Below are 25,511 nucleotides of genomic sequence, written 5' to 3' on the forward strand. Positions count from 1 at the left end.
TAGAAAGTGCTCCCAGGTGGAGATTAATGGGAAGGAAATGGGGCTTTCCAGCTAGCCTGCCTTGAGAAACAGGAGAGGTGTTGGTGCTGTGGGGCCTTCCAGTCGATGCAGGTTGATGTGGTGGTGTGGGCACACAGGAGCGCTTTCCTCTGAATTCCCTCCCATCCCATACTGGCATCCTCACGTGATACATGGTGGGGGAGTAGGTCTGCAAGGAAAGGCACTGCCTGAGCCAACTTTCTAACAGGTGATGGGGAAAAAAATAATATCCAATTAACACACTCATTCTGTGCAATTAAACCACTTCTTTTGACTACAGCAAATGCTCAGAGCAGCAGCCCCAAGCAGCCCAAAACCCATCTAAATCTGGTTGTCTGCAGAGGGAGGAAAGCCCACCTGTCTGCCAGTGCTACTAAATCGGTTGTGTCAGCAATTTTCTGAGGACCAATGGTGCTCAGGAGGGTATGGACCTTAATCGGCTCTCATTTTCTTAATGCACTGGCAGATGGGAGTGGAGAGGACATTGCTTTCTCCATCTCCAGTCACAGACGGGGCAGAGCCACCAGAGGTTTGCGCAGGCTAAGTTCGTTGGCAAGGGCGACACTGGGGGTGTGGAGCCATCCTCTGCCTTTGCTTGCTGGGGAGACTGGCAGTGAGTGGAGTGTTCCTGGGGAGTCCTGCCACCCTGGCTCTGCATCAGCCGCTGAGACCTTACTGGCACCAGGCACTGTTACAGACCCTCTTTACAAAAACATTTTCTGGCCCTTAACAGGGGAAGAGGAGAACTGCTGGGTGGGGGGGCTTCACTCGAGGATCAACAATTGGGGTGGAGTTGACAAAGCCCTTGACAAAAAGGGCTTGACTTTTCAGTGCCGGTGTGCCAGCCACATGGCACCATGCGTGGAAAAGCACAGTGAAGCCTTCCACCCCAGCCGGCCACTGCCAGCATCTGCTACACCAGCACAGCCACTTGCACCCAGGGCCCTAGGGAGGCTGGCGGCAGAGGTCTGCTGTGCCCAGAGCCCGGCAGCCCCTCCTGGTCTGTGCTGCACCATGCACGCCCTGTGTGCTCTGGTGGGACTGTCGGTGCGGGGCTGGAGCAAGGCGAGCCGCAACAGGAGCGAGCTGCAGGCTGCGGAGAGCATCCCTGCCCACGGTGAGGAGGGTGAGCACCACGGCCTCGGAGAGTATTGCTGCCAGCCGGTGGGTGCCCTGCAGAGACTGGCCCGTGGAGGAAGATGCTTCCAAGAAATTGGACCAAGGCTGGCCTGGACAGGCCCACAGGTGCGAGCGGTGGGGCGGTGGGGCGGTGGGTGAGCAGGGCAGAGTTTGAGTCAAAAGCAAAGGCTGGGGATGAAAATGCCTCTGGATTGATGTCGTTTTCATGAAATGTGCCTGGACGTTTGCACACAGGCTCTCTATTTCTTCTGCAGCTGTTTCCCAAGGAGTTAATTAGCAGCACTTTTTTTTCTGGTGGGCTGAAGATGAATATAGCTGAATAGAGACATCTGAGCCCTGGAGAGCCCCAGTGCCACTTCGGCTGGCATGCTGAGTGCCCCAACCATGCCTCAGTCCCACCTTGTGTACCATTTCTTTTTCCAGCTCACCCTTATTTTTTTCACTCAACACCTCTCTAGGATCCCCAAATAGACCTGAAAGCCCAGGAAGGTTTGCATGAAAAAAGTGGCAAGCTGGCAGTTATTCCATGTCAATCCGCATAAACCCTCCTCCCTCTTCCTCCTGCCTGTGCTGCCAGATTTTCCTTAATGTCTCCCTGTTTTTCCAGTTGTGAGTGATTGCTCAAGGAATCTCCTGGCAGAGAGGACTTGGGTTCACCCTCACATCCCGCTCATCTCTAAGGCATATGCATGGAAATAGGGGTGTGGGTCTGCTCCTCTTCATAAAGGCAAATTAAATCTGCTCACGCAGTGCCAGGCGCAGGCAGCAGAGCTGAAGTGTGTGGCTGTTTAATATTCATTGGGCATAGATGTAGAAGTTTTCTTTTCTAAAATAGCTTTGCACAGCGCTGTGCTGCTCTGTTTTCCCTAAACCTTAGTGGGAGGCTGGAATTTAACATTTCCTTTGATTGTCTCCCCAACTTCCACTGGCTTAGCTGAGAAGCAGAAGAGCCTCACTGGGTATAAAACCTGCTTTGAGGACAGACCCTGGCACTTCATTTGAAGTTTTCAATTCTGTAGTCTGCTGCAACAGAAAGATGCCTTTGAAGCACCAGCATGGGAACAAGAAATTTTGCTTCTGTTTTGAAACAGGATGAGTTTCTGTGGTAGTTGTGTATCTCTTTGTGTGTTAGTTTTAAAGAGGAAAAAACATTTTCCTCTGAAAAATTTTGGCAGGTAGATTCATGGATCTCTTTGGGAATTCTTCCTGTTAATTGAGCGCAGTTTTCTTCACCATCTCAATTGCACATTAGAAGAAAAATGTGAGAATTTGGTCCCACTTAGTTCCACAATGATTAAATCATCATGAAATACCTTTCAGGAAGTTCAATTAGAAAGACCTCAGCCTTTTTCCTTGTTAAGTGGGAAGCTGTGATAGTATGGGGTGGGCTGGCATGCTCCAGCTCAGGGAAGATAACAGCAGGGAAGAGATCGCCCAGCAATGCATGGAGGCAGTGGGAGCATCCCTGCGGTGCCAGGGAAATGGGTGGCTTGCATGCAAACAGGGGCCTGGGCACGGCTGAGCCAGCACATCCCCAGGCTGCGGCCAAAGGGCTCTGCTGATGCCCACCCGGGAGCTGGCAGTCACCGCTGCCACCGGGCTCCGAGCTGCATCACCAGTGCAGACATAGGGACATCCGCTGCATACAACAGGTGTCAATAATGCATGGGAGGGTAATGTTTCTGTCCCGCTGGAGGACTTCTGGTGTCAGAGCTGCAGAGCGGTGGCAGTACAGCATCCTGCACATCATGGCCCTGAGACTTCACAGACAAGTGGAGTGGCTGGACCGTGCCTGCTGAACATCCCTAGGGCACATTCAAATGTGTGGGTGACACGGAGTGCACAGAGAGCAGGGCTGTGGCCCTGCCGGGCTGGACTCACAGTGGGATTCTGCAGACAGCTCGATATCGAGCAGTCAAAGCTGGTTAGCAGGGGGGCTGTTTAATTTCATAGAAGAATATCTGACCTTGTTTGCATATTCTTCTCTTTGTCGGGTGCAGCTTTTGCATTGTAGCCGGGATGCAGCTGAGCCCATCTCATGTCTCACCTGCCATCACAGTATTTTCCTTTACATGGATGCATTTACTTTATGACCACAGGAGTATTGCCCTGTAGAGGCTCTTACTGATTTACCTGTGCCCATTTTACATGCCTGTGGATATTATTAGCAAGCCCTGCATTCCTCCATCGGCCACTCCCCACCCCAGCACAGCATGGCCACTTACATCAGCCCCAAAACTCTTTTCCCTAAATTATTCAGCATTACTGCCTCAGCTTCATTTCTTCTCCAAAGCCAAGTATACATTGGAGGGCACTAAAAATAAATGATTTTGCTGAGAACTGAACGTATTTTTTAAAGGAGATGGCTCCCCTTGCTTTTGCCTGTGCAGAAGAAAGCCTAACCCTATCTTTGCACACCCTGTCACCAGTGTCACCCAGTCAGGGTAAGGGGCTTGGCGGATTCACGGGGGCTTGGCCTCAAGGGTAAAATGAGAGGCAGAAGTAGCAAAACTCTGAAAAAATCCCAGTAACCCACCTGCAGCTTCTGTCTTCATACATTTTTTTGTTTAAAAAAGAATTGCAGAAAGCACCCGAGGTCCTGAGCATAAGGTCGCAAGGATGCCCTGTAAGTGCTGGCCAGAGGACCACCAGTGGGCTCCTGCTAGACCAGGAACTCCAGGAGTTCCTGCTCAGGATGCAGCGACCTTTTCAGCACAGCCTGAAATTTGATTTGCTGGATAAAATGTCCTGGATGGAATGCACTTGGTATCAAGCTGTCCCCTCGCTGGGTCCGCTCAAACCGGCAGGGCGATCCCCCAGCAGATGGGGCAGTTTCAGCCTTGGCCGGGCCACCTCGTACTTACTCTTAGCCTTGTTTCTAAGAAGTGCTTTATAAGCAGGAGCTCATACTGGTTAATGCCATGAAACATTAATGACTTAGCAGGTGAGCTGCAGTCCTCCAGCAGAGCAGCTCACAGCTCCCCAGCAGCTGACGTGGTGCAGGATGAGCCTGGCGGTGCTTCGCTTATGGGAAGCACCAGCATTAAAGCCAAACGCCCGCGGTACCTGAAGCCAGCTGCAGAACATGACAAAGGCAAAAGGTAGGTGAAGGGGAGACACGGAGGCTGAGGTTTTGGTTGGTGGCTCTGCAATGCGGTCTGAAGTAAGAGATTCAGAGGGGTGGAAGAGCCGCCTGTCTGATGGCTGCTACGCCTTGCAGGCACTCCCCTGACTGAGCACAGCGTACAGTTTTTCTCAGCCTGAGCACAGCAGGTTGAAAAAGATGTTGTTTTTGTCATTTGCTTGATAGAAAGGAGATTTGCATGGGGGAGACGCAGGCAGAGCCGAGCCGCAGCGTGCAGCGGCTCCCAGCCGGCCCGGCTGGCTCCTCGGCTCCGCACCAGCTCCCTGCTGCCCTGGGCTGTTCCCTGCCACCCCAGCAGCCCCAACCTGGCCTAACCGGCTCGCGGGGCTTGGCCAGGGGGGCTGAGCCAAGCAGCTGCCGAGCCCCCCGCCACCCTCCGAAGTTGCTGCTGCGGCCAGCAGCATCCCAAGGTGTTGGATTTAGGCAGCGATCCTTGCAACGTCCCTCCCCAGCTACAGCTCTCCACCCATCTCAACGCAACCCTATCTGAAGGATCAGAGCCTCCAGGCTGAATTAATTCAGTTGGTGAACTTTAAAATGAGTATTAAATTTCTCAGGAGCATGCTAAGACTTAATTAAAACTCCTATCTTTGCACAAAACGGCGATGTAGGAATGCAGGGGGGTTGTTCCTGCTTTGGTAAGCACTTCATGTCAGCTTGGCAAACCGTGCCTCAGCAATGCTGAGAAATCCCCTCACCTCCTCGAGGAGGAGCAAAATTAGAGTAATGAGCTGGGTTGTAATTAATTGTGCTCTGGGGACACATTCTCATGACGTCTGGTGCTTCCAATGGGGGGGAGCATCCCCACACACAAGAGTGTTCAGGTATGCTCCTGCCTGCGTCCCTGGCCTAGGTTACTGGGTTGCTTGAAGGAAGGTGAGTGACAGTTAAACTTTTGGTGGGATTTGGGACATTTTTTAACTGTCTTATAGATGTAGGTTAAATATTTGCTCAGGGCAGAACAAATGCCTAACGCAAAAGGCCCTGCTCAGCGATGTGTTTTAATTGCTGGAGCTTCCCTTCAATCCAAGTAAAAGGCAAATTAACCTCTCTTTTTAACAAAAAAGTCTGGGCTAAAAGCAAAGAGCTAAAAATGTGCCGGGGTCACCGTCCCTTGGCAGCGTGCCCCACGGCGGGCCAGTGCCACTGGTGCTGTTCGTGGAGGGCAGTGTCTGAACACTGATGGTCGTCGATATATCGAGCCTTCCCGCTACCTGCCGGGTGCTCGCAGGACCTGCGAGCTGTGGCAGTGAGACCTGCCAGTTGCTGCCTTTTCACTGTCTGCCTGCAAAGTGGCGTTTCTAAAAATACCTCCAGCGATGTCGTCAGATAGTGCTTGCTCAGGTCTCAGAGACGTGACATCTGAGAAAAGGACTGGAGCATCACTGGGGGAGCAGGCTGAGATTATCCCAGCCGGCGCAGATGAATCCCTCCAGAGAGGGGCAGGCGAGCAGGGCACCCGCTGCCTGCACAGGCTCCCATGCTGCCCCCGGCCCACCCGGCAGCAAGCAGGCATCCCCTGGGGTTTTTTACGGCACAAATATCATTGTGGCCAAGGGAAAAGAAGCTGGTACTTGGCCACCAGCATGGATCCAACCCTAAATAACCCCACTTCCAAATCCCTGGGGATCCTGTCCCTGGTGTGCTGGGGCTGGTGGAAAACTATGCCATCCTTGCCGAAGATCAGCCCTGCAGCTCAGAGGGGTGGGGTTTTTAATACTATTTGAATATGACTGTTGGCACAGACCACTTTCTGCATCTCAGATTTTGTTCCATGCTTATTCATTAAGTTATTTTTCTAAACAGGGGAATTCACACATATGCCTAGTTAATTTAGACGTATTTGATGTAATTGATACAACTTACATGCATTGCATAATAGCAATGCCATTAAAAACTTGAAGCATTCAAAAGGCAGGAAATTACTTACCAGTTAAAGTCATTTACATAAACATTTATATTACCCTTACAGCTCGTAAATGAAGTCAGTGATGATATGGCATTACAGTTGCTATCAGAAAGTAGAAAGTAGCTTTATGTGTGTCAATATTATCACCAAACCAGATGAAGGAGCTGCACAGTTAATAGGGTATTTATGCAAATCAGCACAACTGCTCAGGGGCTCTAGGGGTACATATATGTACTATATCCGTGGGTCTGTAGGCACCCCCGCCCCATCCATCCAAGCCAAGGTCTCTGCACTGGGAACATCAATAAAGCTCAGCTGAGGTGCAGGGGAGGCGCCGCTTTGCAGAGCCTGGGAGGTTTGCGCTGGGTGTATTTCTGCTGCGCTGGCTGCGGGGGGGGAAGGCAGCCGCAGCACAGAGGTGGAGGCAGCTGCCAGGCCAGTACGGCCTTGCTCAGGGCCTGGCTGTGCCAGGGGTGTGGGGGTATGGAGGTGACACTTCCCAGACCCCTTTCCCTGGGGTGAGTGGCTGGAGCAGCTTGTGTGTCATGTGGGGGTGTGTGTCTGTGGGGGTGTGTGGGTGTCTGTCCATCCATCTGTCCATGTCCCGGTGCCTTTCCATCACCCCCATCCATGGAGCTGGCTGGTGGCAGGGGATGGGGCAGTCTGTCCTGGGCAGGTCTGAGGCTACCCAAGAGGGAGATGCCAGGATGGAAGGACAAGGCCAAATCCTGCTCCAAACCTGGCCAGGAGTGAGCGAAAGGCTGCGACTGAGTGTGACAGGGTGGGAGGTTGAGGAGCCCTTGCCTGAAGGGCACACAGCCCGCTGGTGGGCACAGCCTTCCCCTTCCCAGCCCCGCAGGGCCGGCACCAAACCCGTGTCCCCCCGAAGCCAGGCAGGACCTGCACACCCCACGGGTCAGCCCCACAGCAGGCGTGCAGACGTGAGCCATAGGCACGGGGCACCCGCCACCGCGGAAGCCAAGTGAAGTTTTGTTGTGGGAAATATCCGGTACTGCCAGTTAATTACCATGAGCAAGTCATGAGTAACTTGTGTCACCCAAACCAGCCATTAACATAATGATTGTACGTGCAATACAGACAGGTAGATACAAATCACACCCTAAAAATGTGTATAAATTATATTTAAAGTAGAATTTTTTATTGCCTTTCTGACACCAGGGCCTTTGGAGAGGTCTCGGGGCACGTTGTGCTGTTTTCTTCACGCCTGTGGGTTAGAAACAGGTTGTTTTCCCGGTGAAATCGGTGTCCCTGGGCCCCGGCGAGCCTGGGTGCTGGCTGGCAACTGTGCCAGTGGATGCACCGGTGTTTGGGAGCGGTGGGGACGCGGCGGGAGGCGAGGGCACGGTTTGTCACCTCCGGTCCTTAGCGTGTGGGTCACCAGCACTATGATCACCTTCTTGGTGGTGCAGGTGGCTCTGTCCCTATTGTCCCCCAGGGAAGAATGAGCTGAGCCGGGGTTTGGTGTCGGAGGAGAGGGGCAGGAGCACCCCAATGAGCTGTGTGCCAGGAGGGGTGCGTGGGCAGGATGGGGGGTACACCGGGGCTCCCCGGAGAGCACCTGGGTTGGGCTGAAAAAGGCCGGGGACACACCAGGGGTACCAGGGACACACCGGGAGCCCCCCGGGGCTCTGTCAAGGGGTGCTCGGGGAGGACCGGGGGACCCGAGGGTCGGGGAAGGGCCGAGGGGCCGCCGGGGGCACAGGGGGCTCCCCCCAGCTCCCCAGGGCTCCGGCGACAGGGGCTGGGGACGCGCCGGGGGCTCCCCCGGGCCCGAACGGGCCGTGCGCCCCGCAACCCCCCGCCCGCCGGAACCGGCACCGCCCGGGGCAGGGCGGGGGGGCAGCCCCGCCTCCGCCGCCCGTCGGGGGGTTCCGAGAGTTTCCATAGCAACGGGAGCGGGGCGGAGCTCGGCGTTTCCGTTACCGAAGTGCCCAGGAGGGCGGGGACGGGGCTGGCGCCGGCTGTCCCTCCGCTGCCGCCGTCCCGAGCCCGGTGAGTGGCCCCGGGGAGCCGGCACCAGCACCGCCGGGAGGGGGGCGAGCCGCGCCGCGCCGGGCCGGGGCTCCCTTTGTCTGTAGGGGGCTGGGGGCGCCCGGCACGGAGCACCTGGGGCGGCGGCGAGAGCACGGCTCCCCGTTAGCCTGCAGTGGGCGGCGCCGCTGGGGTGGCACCGGCACCGGCGGGGCGCGGGGCGGGGCGTTGCTGGGCCTCTGCGTACCGACCGGCGCTGGCACCGGGGGGCGCGGGCGGGGCGGGACTGCGCCTCCTGCGCACCGGCACCGGCACCGGCACCGCCCCGCTGCGGCTCCCGCCCGCGCCACCGCGGCTGCCGGCTGGGAGAACAAGGGACCCCCGCGGCGGGCGGGGCGGCACCGGGGCTCCGCACCCCCGTACCCCGCCCAGACACCCCCGGCGCGGCGGCGGGCGAGGGGCTGCGGCCCGGGCCCGGGGCTGCCCGCCGTCCGGGAGTTCGGCAATAAATAACCCCCGCTCGCGGTCAGGAGGAGCCTGGAAGGGCTTCAGGAATGAGTGAATTAATTGCAGACACGGTTTATGTCACATCCGCCGGGAGCACGGGGGAACCCGCGGCCCCGGGAGCGGGACTGGGGCAACTTTCCGCGGGATTCGGGAGCCGGGGCGGCCGGGGCTGCGGCGGGGGGTCGGGGCCGGGGGGCGGCCGGGCTGAGAGGCCTTTCCTTGCCCTTGTACGCAGGGGTGTCACCGCGCCCGGGACCCCTGTGCCATGATCACATCCCGCACGCCCTGGGACCTGGGATCCGAGCCCGCCGCGGGAGCCGCCTGGGAGGCGACGGCCCCGGCCCCGGACGGTGAGTACGGCGCGGCGGCTCGTCCTGCCCTGGGGCTCAGCCGGCGCTCCCGCCCCGTGCCCGCCCGGGAAGGAGAGGCCGGGAACAGGCCAGCCCGCATTTTTCACATTTCTTTCCGGATGAAGCTTGGGATTTGAGAAGCAGAGCCTCGGAAGCGGGCTGGAAGCGGTAGACAGCTAGGGGGTGCGCGGAGAGGGCAGACTCCATCGCCCTCCTGGCCCTTCCGAGCGAGAACCTTGGGGACAGAGGGTAAAGTTTAATATGTAGGAAAGCAAACGGGGCGATAGGCATGGCAGGGAAGACACAGAGCCCTCGCTTCTCTGCTTCTCCCCAGCCTCGGCTCCTTGTCTCTCCCCAGCGCAGCGGCACCGCGGGTGAGTTCAGCGGGGGCTTCTCCCTGCCGCGGGCGGGGGGTGGCTGCGCGCACCAGCCTGCAGCCCCTTGTCGGGGAACAGCCCTTCCCCCCTCCCTGCCAGGTTTTGGCAAAGGGGAGGCTGACACCCCCCCCCCCCCCTTACTTGGGCTTTTTTTGCTGTTGGCTTCAGCGTCCGCCATCCCGATGGGCTGGCAGCAGCTTATCCAGGCGCTGCTGCTTCCCTGGCTTTTGGGCCAGCCCAGTGGAGTGCTGGGGGCACCAAAGCCCCCCGAAAACGGGGTTTCCCAGGGCTTCCTCTGCCCGTGCCGGGGTAGGGGAACTCGTCGCCTTTTATCCGGGCATTCGCCACTGCATTGGAAACGCTCAATTTTCATGGCTCGCAAAATGTTATGGCTAATTATAGGCTGAGGAGAAGTCCAGAGCAATGGACTGACTTCGTCAGGGCACATCTACCTCCAGATGCTGCTTCACAGCCTTTGGCCCAGGTGCCTGCGGATGATTTTAGGGGAAAAAAACCCCTGCATTAGTGGGGTTTGATTTGTGGCTTGTTGGTTTTTTCCTTGCCTGCCAGAGAAGCCATTTGGCTGCCCATGATGGTGGCAGCACTTGTAGCAGACAGGTGGGGAGGGGACACAGGGCCCCCAAGCAGTTCCCATTGGGATGTAGCCCTCGACGGCCACTTTGCCCATAGCAGAGGAGGACACAGCCACAGGAAAAAGCTCCTCGAGATGCTGTTTTCCTTCTGAGCCGCACAGGAACTGCTGCCCTGTCTGCTTTCAGGTTTGCTGCATGACAAGTAAAGGAAATATTTGGGGGCAGCAGAGGGAGGTGACACTGGCAGGGTCTGTCTGTCTGGTTTCGGTGATGCAAGCAGACTTCGGCAGCTTTTCCGAGATAGGATCGCAGGAAGTGGAGCAGTGTGGTGAGGGGCAGGGGTGGGATGTCCCCAGTGGGGGGACGGATCTGGTCCTGCAGACTGCAGACGGATGCTACACCCTAAATTCTCATTACTAGTTGTTGGCAACTAGTCTCCACCCCCTGAAGGGCTAATTTTTCTAATTAACATAATTAACATTTTTAATAAAACTTATGCACTGTCTCCACTGTGCCAGTGCAGTGGTGGCAGCAGGGAGGAGGAGGTGAGTTTGCTGAGGGAGGCCGAAGGCTGTGTCCGTCCTGGGGTCTCAGGTTGATCCAGTGACACTTTTTGCTCCGTCTCAGGCTGTGGGCAGGACACGCTTGTCACCGGGAGCAGAGTGGATGCCTCTCCCCAGGTTCCTCTGCTGTCTGCACTGGTTAACCATAAAATCCTCAGTGTGAGGTGGCCGAACACTGCAAACCCCTACAGGCTCTGCCAGCCTTTCCAGGTGAGGAGTGCTGGGCCAGCCGTGGCTCGGGTGGGGAGGGTGCTTTTGGGGTGGTGGGAAGGCTGCCCTGCACCCTGCTGGGCCATCCTTGGTCCCTCCCATCACTGCAGCCAGTTTCCATCTCGATCTGGCACTGCATGCCTCAGAGCTGCTGCCCGGGCAGGGAGGGAAGAGTATCCCCAGGAAGTCAGAAGGCATCAAAAAATGCCAGGGAACAGCCTGGAATAACATTTTCTGGGTCACTTCTGGGTCACGTAGGCAGGAGAGCTCAAGGCAGAAGGGGGATAAGAAAATGCTGTGCTGTGAGATAGTGTTTGCCCATGGGATGGCTAGTAGGAAGGCTACTGTGGCCAGGGACAGTGTTGGGACACCTGGTGTACTGGTGTTGCTGCCGCCAGTTCATTCTGGGCTTCAGGCAAATTGCCCTTCCTTAAAAAGAAGGAAAACACCTTCTTATCTCACACCAGCTTTGATGAATTCCCTCTGGCAAAACCCTCCGGAGTCTTAAATGTAGATGCACTGCAGACACACAGCTGCTCCAGGAGGATGCTGCTGCCACCTCCTTCCAAATTACTCTCAGAAATATTTGGCATGTGCCGGGTATTCACCCCTCTACTGGGGTGAGACGGGTTTCCCCAGCATCAGTGGCCTGCGGGGTGAGGCCATGGGCTTTGAGATAAGATACAGATAAGAAAAGGCACTTCTGAGTGGGGCAGGGAGCGATTCTGCGAGCTTGGCCGGTTGGCAGCTTGGCTTTCTAAAAGCATCCATGCTGTAGTGCTTTTATAAATGGGGATAAATGCCCCACCCACCCCCTCGATTTCCCACCCTCTGCAAGCAAGTGATAGATATGACAGGTAAAGAAATTCGGGACCTTCTCTGTATTCCTTTGCCTCCTTCTAGATTCTTTTCTGGTTGTTTTGGAGCTGTGCTCCATCCCACAGAGCATGGCATTACTTGAGTGTTCAATATCACATTCAATCCTGCCTGGAAGACAGGGTCCATTTTGTGTTGTTTTTTTTTTTAAATGCCATAAAAAGAAAAATAGGTAATATTCAGTATAACTGTGTGACCATGCTGAGGGAAGGAGTTGTTCATGGAGAGAACTAAAAGCAACATAGTGAGTTCATCGTGGCAGCTTCCCAAACCTGAAATCCCTCGGAGGGAGAGTTTCTCCAGGTCCCGCTGTGCTGTCCTCTGCAACCTCCTCCCTGCTTGCTCCTCCCGGCCAGCCCGCTGAAACGCTGGCTGCCGACACCGTGACCATCACAATGTGCATGGTTGCTGCATCTCGGCTCTCCATCCTGTTTCTTCTCACGGACACAGGTCCTGCGGGAGAGCGGGGGAAGGCGGTGGGAGGAGAGCGGGCGCCGGGCCCTGGTACCAGCCACGGAGGAGCCGCCAGCAGCCCCCTGTGAGCTGGCAGCTGCCACGCCGGTGCAGGCAGCCTCTGCCATGAACCTGGAGAAAGCAGGTAAGGGGGAAACTGGGATATGGCAGCAGGATGGGATGGGCACCCGCTACCTGCCAGCGGGTACTGGGGGGACCTCTCCTCTTTCAGGGTGAACATAGACATGCGGCTGCGCTCACCACGGGGGGATCGGGTCTCGGTAGAAAACAAACACCAGCCAGCTGTCGGGTGACACCAGGCAACTGATAATTTATTTAACTGGGTGAACAGAGCAGGTGAGCGCTAGGAAACCCACTGCTCTTTCCTCCCTTCTAAGGAAAACGTAATGTTTGTGGAAATGCTCGCAGTGTGCATGGCTGCACCAGGGCGGGTGAATCCCTGTAGTTCCCCGTCTTTCTCCATTGGGACTGAATTGTGCAGGCTTGTCAGGGCGCATTTCGGGAGCTGCTCCTGGCGTGGTCCCTGGCTGCATGCCCGAGCATCTGCCAGTAGGGATGCAGGAAGAAGGACATGTGTGGCAATGGCAATGGGGCAGACCTGTGGAAAGGGATTGCTTTACAAATGGGTTTCAAAGCATTTTGGAAGCCAGGAGGGTCAGCATGCCGTGCCTGCTGCGCTCAGACCCATGTTGCCACCAGCATGCGTCTGTCTGGCATAGATGTAATGCATGTCGTGCCAGCATCTCTTCTCCCCAAGGATGCCCTTGCAGGAGAAAGGTGTTGGAGCAAGGAGGAGCATGTTATTTGTGCAGGATCACCCCTGCCTGGCAGTGTGACTGGCAGCCAGTGTTGTGGCTTTGAACTTGGCTTTGCCTTCAGTCCCAGGCCAGGATTAGCGTGGATGATGTGTGCAGATAGGTGATGCGTCCACAGGAGTCCTGGGGCCTCCTGTAATCTTGTCTTATCCCTGCATGCTCCCCAAGGGGCAAGAGCTGGCATTCCTGTTAACTTAAGAAGTTTTGGGGTCGGTTTTGTTTGGCGTGGGTTTAAAGAGAACTTCACAGTCTCCTGCCTGAGCTTTTGTCGTGGAAAGGAAGAAAAGCTGGCACCCGTTATGCTCTTTCAGGGTGTCCAGCCCAAGACACGAGGACAGAATCCAGTGATCACTTCTGCAGGTGTCGCTGGTTAAGTCCCAGGGCATGCAGTCGACAGCAGAGCTATGGTTTGGTCCCAGAGTTGCATTTTTTACCCATTCTGCTGGCTTTTAAACTCCCTTTAAAGGTAGAAGGTCTGATTCACAGACACAAAAAGTCTTGTTTCTTGTATTCAGGATGTTTCCCATAAGGCGGGCAGCACCTGCCCGCAGGCAGTGAAGCAATTCCCAGCATCGCCTTCTGCCTTTAAAACCTCAGGTTTCTGGTGGCAGCAGATGAAATCCATGGCAGGCAGGGAAGGGCGCCAGGCAGCCGGGATCCTGGCCACCAGCTTGCCCGCCACAGTGCCTCATCCCCACATTGGGAATGAGTCAGGCCAGCTCATTTCTTCTTGGGAACTACCAAATCACGTAGGGATTCATTTGGTAGGCTCTGATGTACGGCCAGGTTGGCTTCTGTCAGCACCGGTGGCTCTATTAACATGCAGAAAACAATGTTTAATATAATACTAGGAAGGTTAGGAAGCCAAATGCACAAGGATTAGGCAATACAGCCATTCAGGGTACCTGTATATTTTTAATTTGGCTTCCATTATATTTGTGTGTAATAACGCAGTCTTTAATAACACGATCACATACTGGTTTTCCACCGGCACCTGCTCATTCAGAAAAAAGGATGCCGGGATGAATCAGAGCGCCGTGGTGAAGGCAGTTGTTATCTGAGTGAGGCAGCAGCATCTCAGCGTGTGATGGGGCTGGGTCACAGCACGGTGCGTGGGCAGGCACTCTGTGTTATGGCCTGGGATGCTCTGCTGGCATTGGCAGGTCCCTTTGGCTCCCCCCCCCCCCGGCCAAATCCGGCAAGACCCCACCCGTTAGCCTGACTGACCTTGGTCGTGGTCAGCACCGTGGCACTTGGGATGCATCTCCTGACATGTCACTGCTCTCCACGGGACTTCTGTGAGTCAGACTTCCCGCAGCCCCATCTCCGCCACAGCCCCTGGGGACTCTTCCTGTAGCTGGCATCCTGTTCCCTGGCGAGGTGGCCAGATCCTGACTGGCTCAGTCTTTGCTCCCACTGCAGGAGGGAGGCTCTGTGGTGGAAAACGTGCCAGCCTGCCAGCAGCCCGGCCCTTCCCAATGATCCAGAAGGTGATGGCCTCCATGGCACATCTGCAGGAGGAGAAGCTGCAGCTGCAGGAGGAGCTGCTGCGGCTGCAGGAGAAGCTCACTGCCCGGGAGAGCGACGAGCTATCCCGCTCTCTCCAGCTGCAAGGCCAGGTATGGTGGGGACGGGGGGGCACACTGGGGTCTCCAGCTTCAGGCTATGGCTTGGCCAAAGTGCCATGGCTTGCAGTTAGTGAGGGCCATGCTTGAAAGGAGCATAGGACCTCCATCATGGAGCATCTTCTTGGCTCAGGTGCGTCGGTATGATCTGGGAGCCGGGCGCTCCTGAGCGCTGCGGCTGTCCTACTGGCTGAGGCTGCATCTCCCTCGGGGTGCTCGCAGCCCTCTGACTGATGTTATAACGCTGGCAAGGGCGCGTGGCTCCTTGGACGTGATGTGGCTGGAAGGGCTTTGGGCATCGGGGTTGCAGCCCTGCAGCAATTGTCCATCCTCCCAGCACAGGACCGCCACTGCAGGATAAGCTTGTTAGACCAACCCAGCGGATTAATTTTAGTGGCTTTTGAGAGTCAGCAGGAGGTAGAAAGTTGAACATGAAGGCACAGAGTTGTCTGCCAAAGGGGAGAGTGTTTTGGCTGCTGTGACCAGAACCCCCCCTCCCCAGAAACTATCTACTGTGCTGGTGTGGCCACATTCTCAGTGTGAGGACCTGGGTCGTCCCAGGGAGATTGAAATTCTGGCTGCTTATAAAGGCATTTGCATGTGGCTGTTGTGGAAGCTGTTACAGTCAGGTTCTGCTTGTTCCACGGGTGTCAAAAAGGCGGACGTAATTGTCCTGCGTTTGGTTGGCATACTCTGCATGACACAAGCGTGAGCGCCAGCAGGATCCAGCCCTGCGCTGGCCAGTTCGGCAGCAAGTGCAGCCGACGCCAGCCAGAGGGAAGCGCTGACCCGAACCCCCAAAGCTCGGGGATGGCTGGGCCACGGCTTGAGCCAGATCCGGCTGCCAAGGAGTCCCTGTCGCCTCCAGAGATCCGGATGCAGCTGGAGATGCCAGAGCAGGTAGGGGATGGAGGTGCATCAGCATTTTCAGGTGCCACTGGCACGGGGAGCGTTGGGCAGGCTCCGGCGTGCACGTTTGCTGGCTGGGGTGGCGGATTCCCTGCAACGAGCCACGGCTCTGTCTTCTCGGTCCCTCCCCTCTTTTAAAAAATACTTGGAAAAAATACCTTAATCATGTACCTTCCTGAACGGGATTTTTCCACTTCAGCGCGAGGCTGGTGTGCTCAGCCCCCCAGCCGTAGCAGAGGAGACTTGCTGTGGAGGGAGGGAGGCAGGTTCTGACACCGGCAGGTACCAGTCGCTCGCCGCAGCTCGTAGCCACAAGCACACCGAGCTGGCCCGCAGAGCCCCGGCCGTGCCCTGCCGAGCGCCCGGGCTGCACAGTGGGTGCTGCACAGTGGGTGCTGCCCACCGCACTGCCATCTCTGCAAGGGCATGGCTTAATGACTTATTAATTACAGCACTGTGTCAGCACATCTGCATTTGTTATTAATCAGCAGTTCCTAAATTATCATCCACGGAGGCCCAGGTGCTTAGAAAAAGCTGGTTATTGGGATGGGGCAATAGCCTGCTGCATCCCAGCAAGAGGCTTGGCGCTGGGGCAGCTTTCTGGTGCGGGGAAACCAGGAGCCAGGCTGGGATCTGGGGGATGAGGGTGAAGCACATGGCCAGGTCTGGCTTTCCCTGGGGTGAGTTTTGGGGAGGTGGTGGTGCTCACGCAGCGGCTGTAGGGTTTGGGGCACAGGGCCAAGGGATAGAGCAGCCAGGCAAACCACGTAAAAACAGCCCAGGAGACTGCTGGCTTTGCCAGTCACTCACTGCTGCATTCGTTTGAATAGCTGCATATTTTCCAGGGAGACTTGCTAGCCCCTGCACAAAAATTTGAGGATTTCTGAAATTCACCTGGCTTTGGACAAGGGCAACCTAGTCCCCGTGGGATGGGCAGGTGCCCAAATAGGGGTGGCTGGGGAGCATCCTCCTGTCGGACTCAGACATGCAGTCTACTCGAAGGGCTCCTGCTCCCTCTTTCTCCCAAGATGACTTTCCTAGAAAGAAAAATAAAGAAGGTGAAGTGAAGCTGTGTTGCAAGGGCAGGACAAGGCACTTCTGGTTCTTTAAACAAAATTACAGATGGGTTTGGGTTTTTTCCTTCTCCAAATACAATGCTTTTTTTTTCTTTTTTTTTTTTAATAATGATCTCTGCTAATGCTCAACATGGACAAATTATACCCATGGTCGAACAAGGTCGAAGCAAGGCTTTCATTAGTGCTCGTTTTAATCAGCTCATGTGAATCAGGCGCTCAGAGCAAGGTGGAAAATTAAGGCATAACAAAGGCGTGAGCCAGACTGGATGTTGGTGGCCTGGGTGGCACCGTGGGGTCTCCTCCAAAAGCTGCCGAGATGCCGCCTCGTTAACCTTGCCTGTGTTGACAGGTTGAAAGTCTGAAGGCGAAGCTCCTGGAGCAGGCGCAGGAGATCAGCCGGCTGCGCTCAGAGCTGGTGAGCTGCTGCTGGGCTTGGGCTGAGCCAGCCCTGCCCGGGGGGACGCTGGGGCTGAGGGGCCGTCAGGAGGGAGGGGGCTCACAGGGGGGGCACCCTCGGGTGCTGCAGCCTGGGGCGGCCCTGCTGCTGTGGACAGGGGCCAGCAGGCAGAAGCTTGTTGATGCAGCAGGCTGGGGGGTCCCCGGTGTGGCAGGCAGGGGCTCCCTGTAAGGTGGGCTGGGGACTCGCTGGGGTGCAGCAGGCCGGGGGGCCCTGGGGTGCCTCAGGCTTCCACCCCCTGCCATGGCAGGGCGGCACGGATGCGGAGAAGCATCGTGACCTGCTGGCGGCTGAGAACGAGCGCTTGCGGCAGGACATGAAAGCGTGCGAGGGGGAGCTGCGGGAGCTGCGGCGGCAGCAGCAGGCGCCATGCCGGGATTGTGCCCATCTCCAGGTGAGTCGCTGGTGGTGGCGGCGGCGGCGGCAGCAGGGTAGCAGGCACCCATGGGTGACATCTCCTTGACTTTGCTGTTTGGGGGCCAGGAGAACGCTGAGCTGCAGGAGCGTTTGTCCCAGCTGCAGCGGGAGGCAGAGGAGACGCGGGCCAAGCTGGCGGAGCTGGATCTGGAGGTGCAGCAGAAGACGAACCGCTTGGCCGAGGTGGAGCTGCGGCTCAAGGACTCCCTGGCTGAGAGAGCTGAGGAGGAGGAACGGCTCAGCCGGCGGCTGCGGGACAGCCAGGAGACCATCGCCAGCCTCAAGTCCCAGCCCCAGCAGATAAAGGTGAGCATCATGGGGCTTTCTATCTCTTCTGGCTGGGCAAGGGGAGCTGGGCTGGGTGCCTAGCAGTGCCCAGTGCACGTCCTGCAAGTGCTACCCATCCCTCTGCTCTGAGCACTTCGGCACAGCACTGTGATTTTGTAAATTGTCCCCCCTCGGGCAGCACCAGCTCTGTCCTGGGCCCCTTGGGTGCTGCTTCCCCAGTATACTCCATCTCCGGGTGGTTTTCCTCCCAGTACATCATCAAGACAGTGGAGGTGGAGTCAGCCAAAGCAAAGCAAGCCCTGTGTGAGAGCCAGTCCCGAAACCAGTACCTGCAGGAGCAGGTGGGGATGCAGAGGCAAGTGCTGAAGGAGATGGAGCAGCAGCTGCAGAGTTCCCAAAAGATGGTGGCTCAGCTCCGAGCTCAGGTCCGAGCACAACAGGTGTAAATCAGAAATTGCCCTGCCTGGCTGCATCACGGTTCCGGCCTGCATGGTGCTCACCGTGTGGTGCAGTGCGGCAGCCGGTGGTCACTGACTTGGAGTTTACACCGCCCTTGTGCCTCTCCCAGATCGTGATGTATGAGGCTGAGCTGGAGCAAGCCCACGGGCAGATGCTGGAGGAGATGCAGGCAATGGAGGAGGAGAAGAACCGTGCCATCGAAGAGGCATTTTCCCGTGCCCAAGTGGAGATGAAGGCAGTGCACGAAAACCTGGCAGGTGAGGAGAGTGCAGGGGCCTCACAGGGTCACCTGGCTGGTACTGGGGTGTTGTGCCACCTGCATCTCACCCTGCCTCGTGCCTGCAGGCGTCCGGACCAACCTACTGACACTGCAGCCAGCGCTGCGCACCCTCACCCATGACTACAACAGCCTGAAGCGTCAGGTCCGCGACTTCCCCCTGCTCCTTCAGGAGACCCTGCGGAACGCCAGGGCTGAGGTTAGCTCCCCTGTGACCACCACCCCGGCTCCCCGCCATGGAGGGTGGAGGTGCTGGGGGGGTCACTGAGCCGTTGGTCTCCATCCCCCACAAGATTGGCCAGGCCATCGAGGAGGTGCACAGCACCAACCGGGAGCTGCTGCGCAAGTACCGTCGGGAGCTGCAGCTCCGCAAGAAGTGTCACAACGAGCTGGTGCGGCTGAAAGGTGTGCGGCAGGGGCAGCGGGTCCTGTCGTGGGAGTGTGGGAGGGGGGGCAAAAGGGACAGGGGAGCATCGCCCCACTGCACCCCAGCACCATGGCTTTGGGTGCTCCGTGCCCCTGTAAGATGGTTGGGCTGGTGGTGGAATGCTTTGGTCAGCAGTGGGCTGCAGCATTCAGCCCACCCGGCATTTGATGGTGACCGGGAGCAGCAGCAGGATGCGCTGGGGCTGACACCATCTCTGCACCCCCCTGCCCCAAGGAAACATCCGTGTTTTTGGGCGAGTCCGCCCCATCATGAAGGAGGATGGCGAGGGTCCAGAGGCGGCCAACGCGGTGACCTTTGATGCTGATGATGATGCTGTCCTGCATCTCCTGCACAAGGGGAAGCAGGTGTCCTTTGAGCTGGATAAGGTCTTCCCCCCACAAGCATCCCAGGAGGAGGTGGGTGCTGCCATCCACACTGTTGGCGTGAGGGGGGACGCAGCCACCTTCTCTGAAACAATCTGGTCCCTCCCAGGTGTTTCAGGAAGTTCAAGCCCTGGTCACCTCCTGCATCGATGGCTACAATGTCTGCATCTTTGCCTATGGGCAGACGGGGGCAGGGAAAACCTACACAATGGAGGTGATTTTGCCTTTCCTTCCCTCTTTTTCCTCAGCTTCCCATCCCACAGTGCCCAGTCTTGGCATCCTCCCCTAACCAGGCTGGGGGCCAGCTCGGCCCCAGTGTGCGCCAGTGATGCTCACTGCTGCTGCCCAGGGGCTTATGCAGCTCTCCCCCCAAAGCTTTGCTCCTGCTCAGAAAAAAATGCAGGAGGGTGTTCTCCTCCCATTTCTCACCTCAATCCATCAGGGAACGGCAGCAAACCCAGGAATCAACCAGCGGGCCCTGCAGCTCCTGTTCTCCGAGGTACGGGGCAAGGCGGCCGACTGGGACTATGCCATCAGTGTCAGCGCTGCCGAGATTTACAATGAGGCACTCAGGTATTGGGCGGGGGGGAAGCTTCCTGCTGGGGTGAGCAGAGCTGCTGGGCTGCTGGCATCAGTGGGCATCACCCCACACTGTTCTCCCCATCCCACCAGCCCTGCCTTGCCCACACAGCTTGCTCCCAGGCCACTGGGTACTGGATTTGGTGATGCAAGGGTTTATTTTGAAGGTTTTTTTGGTGCACACCACCATTTCAAAGCACTCTTCCTCAAGCTCCATTACTTATGCAGACTCCCAGCCCTGCCATCACTCCTGCTCCCCCAGCTCTGATGCAGCGGCTGGGGCATCTTCCTCTCCACCGCAACTGCCCCTGCCCCACCGAGACATTATATTTAGAAATTACTAACTGGGAGCTGGGAGCATGTTTTCCTCCCCTGCCCAGCCACGGGCAGGAGGGGCCGGGAGGAGGCTGGGAGTGCATCCATGTGGATAACGGGGACCAGGAACGGCAATAAAGAACAGGGATGAGATCATGGGCTGGGCTGGGTGGGAGCAGGCACCTGGGAAGCCAGTGAACCCGGGTCTACAAATACACTGCGCAGCATCCCCAGGAGGAGATGGCTGCACTGGCAGTGCTGGCACGCAGCCCTGAGCTGCGGCAGGGGTGCCATGCATGTCACCCCCATGGGGCAGGGATGGTAATGGGTACTCCTCTTCCCACCTCTTCCCAGGGACCTGCTGGGAAAGGAGCCGCAGGAGAAGCTGGAGATCAAGCTGTGCCCCGATGGCAGTGGGCAGCTCTACGTGCCCGGGCTGACCGAGTTCAGGGTGCAGAGCGTGGAGGACATCAACAAGGTGCAGGGAGATGGGGGCAGCGGGAGCAGGAGGGTGGTGAGGATGAACTGGGGGGTGTGTGTGCCTCTGCTGCATGACCCCCGGATTCAGGAATGTCTGAAGCATTGGGGAGCGATAGAGACCAAAATAGGTCTCTGGGTGCGATGTGACGGTCACTGTCCCCTGGGGTGGGCCATAGGGGGTTAAAAATAAAAACGTGGGCCCCAGGCAGCTCCCGGGGGTGGGGGTGGGGGGTGGGGGGGGCATTAGCAGGATGCTGGCTGTCACCACAGTGCCCTGCCTGTCACCCTCTGCCTTCAGCGTGTCTCCCTGGCTGAGACCTGACTGCAGTCATCGCCCCAATGGACCAGGCACTTTGTGCAGGGCTGTTGCTCGAGTTACATCCCTGAGCATTGCTGGGTCGCGGGGGCTTTGTGGTGGGTTTGGGGCAGGCTGGCCTCACCCCCCACCTCCCTGGGCTCCCCCAGGTCTTCGAGTTTGGCCACGTTAATCGGGCAACGGAGTGCACCAACCTGAACGAGCACAGCTCCCGCTCCCACGCCCTGCTCATCATCACCGTCCGTGGCCTCGACCGCAGCACAGGGCTCCGTACCACAGGTGAGTGCCATGCAGCAAGCCCCTCACCGGGGTGTCTGGGCCACGGCCTGCCCAGGGGTGTGCGGGGCTGGGCGCTGATGCCAGCTGGGGGGGTTTGGCTGTGTGCCCCTAGGGAAGCTGAACCTGGTGGACCTGGCGGGGTCGGAGCGGGTTGGGCGGTCGGGCGCAGAAGGCAGCCGGCTCCGTGAGGCACAGCACATCAACAAGTCCCTCTCGGCCTTGGGTGACGTCATTTACGCCCTGCGCTCCCGGCAGGGCCACGTGCCCTTCCGCAACTCCAAGCTGACCTACCTGCTGCAGGACTCACTCAGCGGTGACAGCAAGACTCTGATGATGGTGCAGGTAGAGGCTGGGCACCTGGGGCCTGCTGGCATCCCTGTGTCTGGTCAGCATGGTTTTTGGAATGGGTTTGGTCCCTGCAGGAGGGATGCTGGAGGAAGGAGCTGGGCTGGGACCAGGGGACTGGGCTTGCCCATGGGGACACCCCTCCGGTCTGTAACCATGGTGCCAGGGGCAGCTCTGTCACTATCTCTTCACCCTCAGACAAGGCTGAGGGGGTGTGTGTGTGAACTTGGAGGTCCACAGTGCTGCCCTCCCTGCCTGCACATGGATACCATCCCTATGGGCATGTTGGCATCTCCCCATCCCCTCTCTTGCCGAGAGGAATTTAGGCTCTGGCAGTTCCTCCATTCCTGTCCTGTGCCTCTCCCCTTGCCCCAGCTGCCTGCACCCACACCGAGCCCCCCGGGGGTGCCTGAGCCCCTGCCACCTGCTGCAGCTTTTCCCAGCTGTCCCTTGTGCTGGGGCAGTTGGTGACAGAGGATCTGGCTGGCTGAGACGCTGGCCCAGGCACGGGTGAAGAGGGCTATCCTGGGAGCGGCAGGTTAATAATAGCATCTCGCCGGTCCAGCACGGGAGCGTTGGCGGGGGCAGGGGAGCGCTGGGGGCATGCAGGCGGGCAGCAGGGTGATGTTCTGCCTGTTCCTGCCTAACTGCAGGTCTCCCCTGCTGAGAAGAACACCAGTGAGACACTATGCTCCCTGAAGTTTGCCGAGAGGGTTCGCTCCGTGGAGCTGGGTCCTGTCTCCCGCAAGGCCGAGCTGGCCTCCTGGCCCAGCCAGGAACAGCTGGAGGTAACTGGGGGGGCAGAGGAAGGGCACCAGTGGCCCCTTCACCTCAGGGGCTCCCCTATTTTGCCCCCGCATGTGAGCCCCAGGGCAGTTTGCTGTTGGGTGTTCCCCTGGAGCCACCTCCACTGGGGACCATCCCCTGGTGGGACACTGGCTGTCCCCAGGCAGCAGCCCCTGGCCAATGCTGCCACCTTGGCTCTTCCAGACCCTGTCTGGCAGCAGCCCCAGCGTACCCTAGAGCAGATTTGGATGCTGCTACCCAGGCGGGCACATTCTGCCTGCAAGCCTATTCCCTGTGCCTTCCCCAGGGGACTGGCACGGGCTGACCCTGGGGCCATGCCCCATCTCCTCCCAGGGTGACTCACCAGGGACTGCAGCAGCCCCTGGCCGGGGCCACGCATCCCCCAGCCCGGGGCAGCTCTCTGGCCGCGCCGCCTCCATCCGCAGGAAGCTCCAGACCTCAGGTGGGTGGTGGGACACCATGGCCCTGCTCCGCAACCCAGGCACCCAGCCAGGGTCCCTCCAGAGGAGGAGGCTCACACTGCCAGCCTGTCCCAGCCACGTGCAGGGTGGGGGAAAACAAAAGAAGATTTGTAATCATCCCATTAACCGGTTAACTCATTAACTAATTAGCCATTGGGAGCCTGGTTAGCACTCTGGTACTTAGCCACTGCCAGTGGCTTGGGGGTGGGGGAGTGATAGCAGCAGTGCCCCTGGGCTGAAGCTCTTTCCCCTTCGATTTCAGCCTGAATTAGGGGCAGCCACGGCTGCCAGGTGAGTGCCTGCGGCCGGGAGCCGGTGGAGGGCTCTGCTTTGGCCCCGCTTCCCGGGCAGGGGTGGGGTGCTGGGCTGTGCCGCTCACGGGGATGCTCCTGGGGACGCTTGCAGTACCAGCTTAGTGCAGCACCTGCTGAAATGCCATTGGGTGGGGCTGGGGCAGCGGTGGCTCTGCCCCCTGCCTGGCGTGACCCACATGTGTCTTCCCCCCCAGGGAAGCTGAGGCCGGTCCCCGTGTGACAAGTGCCAGCCCTGGCATCAAACCCACTGCAGGACCCAGCCCCTCACAGTGCTATGGAGAGCTGGCTGCTGGAAGATGTGAAGGCTTCGGTGCCGTTCCCTCATACACCAGGACCCCAAACCAGAGGGTGACAGCACTACCTGGACTGTATGGATGTATGGATGGACTTCATGAGCAGCACGAGGCCAGGGTCTCCCAGCAGCTGGCCATGCATCTCAGAGTGGGGGAGAGTGGTGCTGGGCAGGGATCTGCCCCCTCAGACACTCAGCTCTGTAACTTTTTAGCTTTGCCGGACAGATGTTTTTAGCCAGAGTGGGGAGCTGCTGGGTGCTCCCTCTGTCTCTCCAGCTTTGTTTTTACAGGAGTAGAGGTATCCGGCTGCAGGGGGTGCTTAGAGCCAGGTGAGCCCCGGGACATGTCTCTGCTACCCTGGCCACAGCTTCCCCCCAGACTATGTCCAGGCAGCTGCCCACTGTCTTTCAGAGCAGCACTTCCTCTATTTTAAGCCAGAAAAAAAAAATCCCAGCAGCTCCTTTCCCGGTAGGTTTGTCAAGCCCTGTTGTTGCATGAAGGCAGCCTGGTGCCCTGCATGAGCCGAGCCGCCACTCACCGTGTCGCCAGGGCCCTGCACCAGCCGCTCTGACACGGAGCTGCCCGCGTTACGTGGCACCGGGGTGGATTTAGCGGTCTTGAATGAAGCTATTGTGAAGTTATTTACCAGTTGTCTTGTCAAGAGAGATCACAGTGTGATCAAGATGAAAGTGTTTGAAATATTTATACCCTGTTTACATGGTCTGGGAATGGAAAACGAGTGGAAAACAAACAAACAAACAAATGCAAACCTCCAGCCCAAAAGCCTGTTGGCTTTTGGGAGAGCAGCTGGCAGGGGTATGGGAGAAGATGGCACTGCTCCTTGGACCTCTGAGCACCCGCCTGTGGGGACACCACCTGCTGCTGCAGATAACTGACTGGATGCACTGATGGCTCTTTCCCACCACAGCCCTCTCCTCTCGCTCTTCCACAGCGTATTCTATTAAAAAAAAAGAAAAGGGGGGGGGGGAGAAATAAATTTAGCCTTTTGTAAGATTAGATGTTTCTATGTATTTTAATAATTAAAAACAAAAAAATCCTGTTTTGTAACAAAACTTATTTTAAATAAACTGTTAAAGCCAGTCCTGCACTGCTGTTATTTCCCTGCAGCAGGTTTAAGCCCACTCGGGGTGGATGCTCCCTCCCTCCCACTTGCACAGCATCTTCCCCAGAGCTGGAAAAGCCCGTTAAGTCCCTGCTCTTGCAGCTGGTCCTCTTGTAGCACAGCTCCTCGCACTGCAGCTGCTGGGCTCCCTGAAATTGCAGGAGATAGAGTTGTTGAACTGCAAGCACTGCAGCATCTTGCTCCATCTTGTGCTTCTCCCAGCTCTTCTCACACCTCAGTCGGGTTCAGGCACAGGATTATTCCTGGAGAGCTCCTGGGCAAGGCAGCAAGCAGCCGCTGTGCAGGCAGGACCTGCACCATGAGTTTCCTGGTGCTCAAAGGAGGCAGCATCTTCAGCCCGGGTTCTGCTGTGCTGCAATGGCATATTGCCAGGGCACCTCGCTGCAGGAGCCACCTCCTCCAGAGCCATGGAGCAGAGGCAGGATGCTCCCCTTTGTTCCTAAAACCTGACTGTATTTGGATGAAGTATCAGCAAGGTAGGGCTTGGCTTTAGCTTTCCTGCTGGCCCCACCATGCGCATCTGGACCAGTCTCCTACACCCCCAGCACCAGCACCTGGCACAGGAGCTCACAGAAAACCATGCAGACACAGCACTGCTGCTAGGCCAAGATCTGCCAGGAATCGGGTGGGGAGATCTGCATCAGCCAGGGAGAAGGACAAGCCACAAATGATGACGCTGCTTTTTGGGCTGGGAACCCCAGCAGAGTGAAACCTCCCCCAGGGTTTCAGTGAACCACCTGGCGAGTGTTGTCTCTCCAACTCGCTCACAGCATCCACTTACTCACCACAGCCTCCCAGCAGGAAGGGTGAGAACAGCCAGCTTCCCCATGGGGCACGCAGGGAACAGAGCCCTGCTTTCCCTGGACGCTC

The 25,511-nt window shown here is 57.7% G+C and overlaps 1 protein-coding gene across 6 annotated transcripts; it reads left to right on the top strand.

Moving 5' to 3' along the window:
- Positions 1-514: 514 nt before the first annotated feature.
- Positions 515-24,597, top strand: KIFC3 (kinesin family member C3). Of its 6 annotated transcripts, XM_037408794.1 has the most exons (22): positions 1,270-1,284; positions 4,124-4,280; positions 8,968-9,082; positions 10,680-10,825; positions 12,152-12,299; positions 14,395-14,609; positions 16,950-17,015; positions 17,308-17,451; positions 17,541-17,780; positions 18,014-18,187; positions 18,331-18,478; positions 18,567-18,697; positions 18,792-18,903; positions 19,160-19,341; positions 19,418-19,522; positions 19,751-19,881; positions 20,557-20,680; positions 21,148-21,277; positions 21,390-21,619; positions 22,276-22,410; positions 22,763-22,871; positions 23,399-24,597. In XM_037408794.1, the coding sequence occupies exons 3-22, from the start codon at positions 8,998-9,000 to the stop codon at positions 23,422-23,424; spliced, it is 2,781 nt and encodes a 926-aa protein (XP_037264691.1). In that variant the 5' UTR covers positions 1,270-1,284; positions 4,124-4,280; positions 8,968-8,997; the 3' UTR covers positions 23,425-24,597. The 6 variants fall into 6 exon arrangements, with proteins under 6 accessions (XP_037264689.1, XP_037264690.1, XP_037264691.1 ...); XM_037408792.1 differs by lacking the exon at positions 4,124-4,280 and having other exon boundaries at positions 515-1,284; XM_037408793.1 differs by lacking the exon at positions 4,124-4,280 and having other exon boundaries at positions 515-1,284; positions 14,413-14,609.
- The last annotated feature ends 914 nt before the right edge of the window (positions 24,598-25,511 follow it).

Source organism: Falco rusticolus, chromosome 15 (assembly GCF_015220075.1).
Source record: "Falco rusticolus isolate bFalRus1 chromosome 15, bFalRus1.pri, whole genome shotgun sequence".
In the NCBI taxonomy this organism is placed as follows: domain Eukaryota; kingdom Metazoa; phylum Chordata; class Aves; order Falconiformes; family Falconidae; genus Falco; species Falco rusticolus.

What these genes read in the sequence shown, in the direction of transcription:
- KIFC3 (XM_037408792.1), top strand. Translation starts at nt 889, where the DNA reads ATGGCACCATGCGTGGAAAAGCACAGTGAAGCCTTCCACCCCAGCCGG. An exon ending in GACGGCCCCGGCCCCGGACG is followed by an intron (nt 9,083 to 10,679) that starts GTGAGTACGGCG and finishes GCTCCGTCTCAG; the next exon opens with GCTGTGGGCAGGACACGCTT. An exon ending in CCCAGCCCCAGCAGATAAAG is followed by an intron (nt 17,781 to 18,013) that starts GTGAGCATCATG and finishes TTTTCCTCCCAG; the next exon opens with TACATCATCAAGACAGTGGA.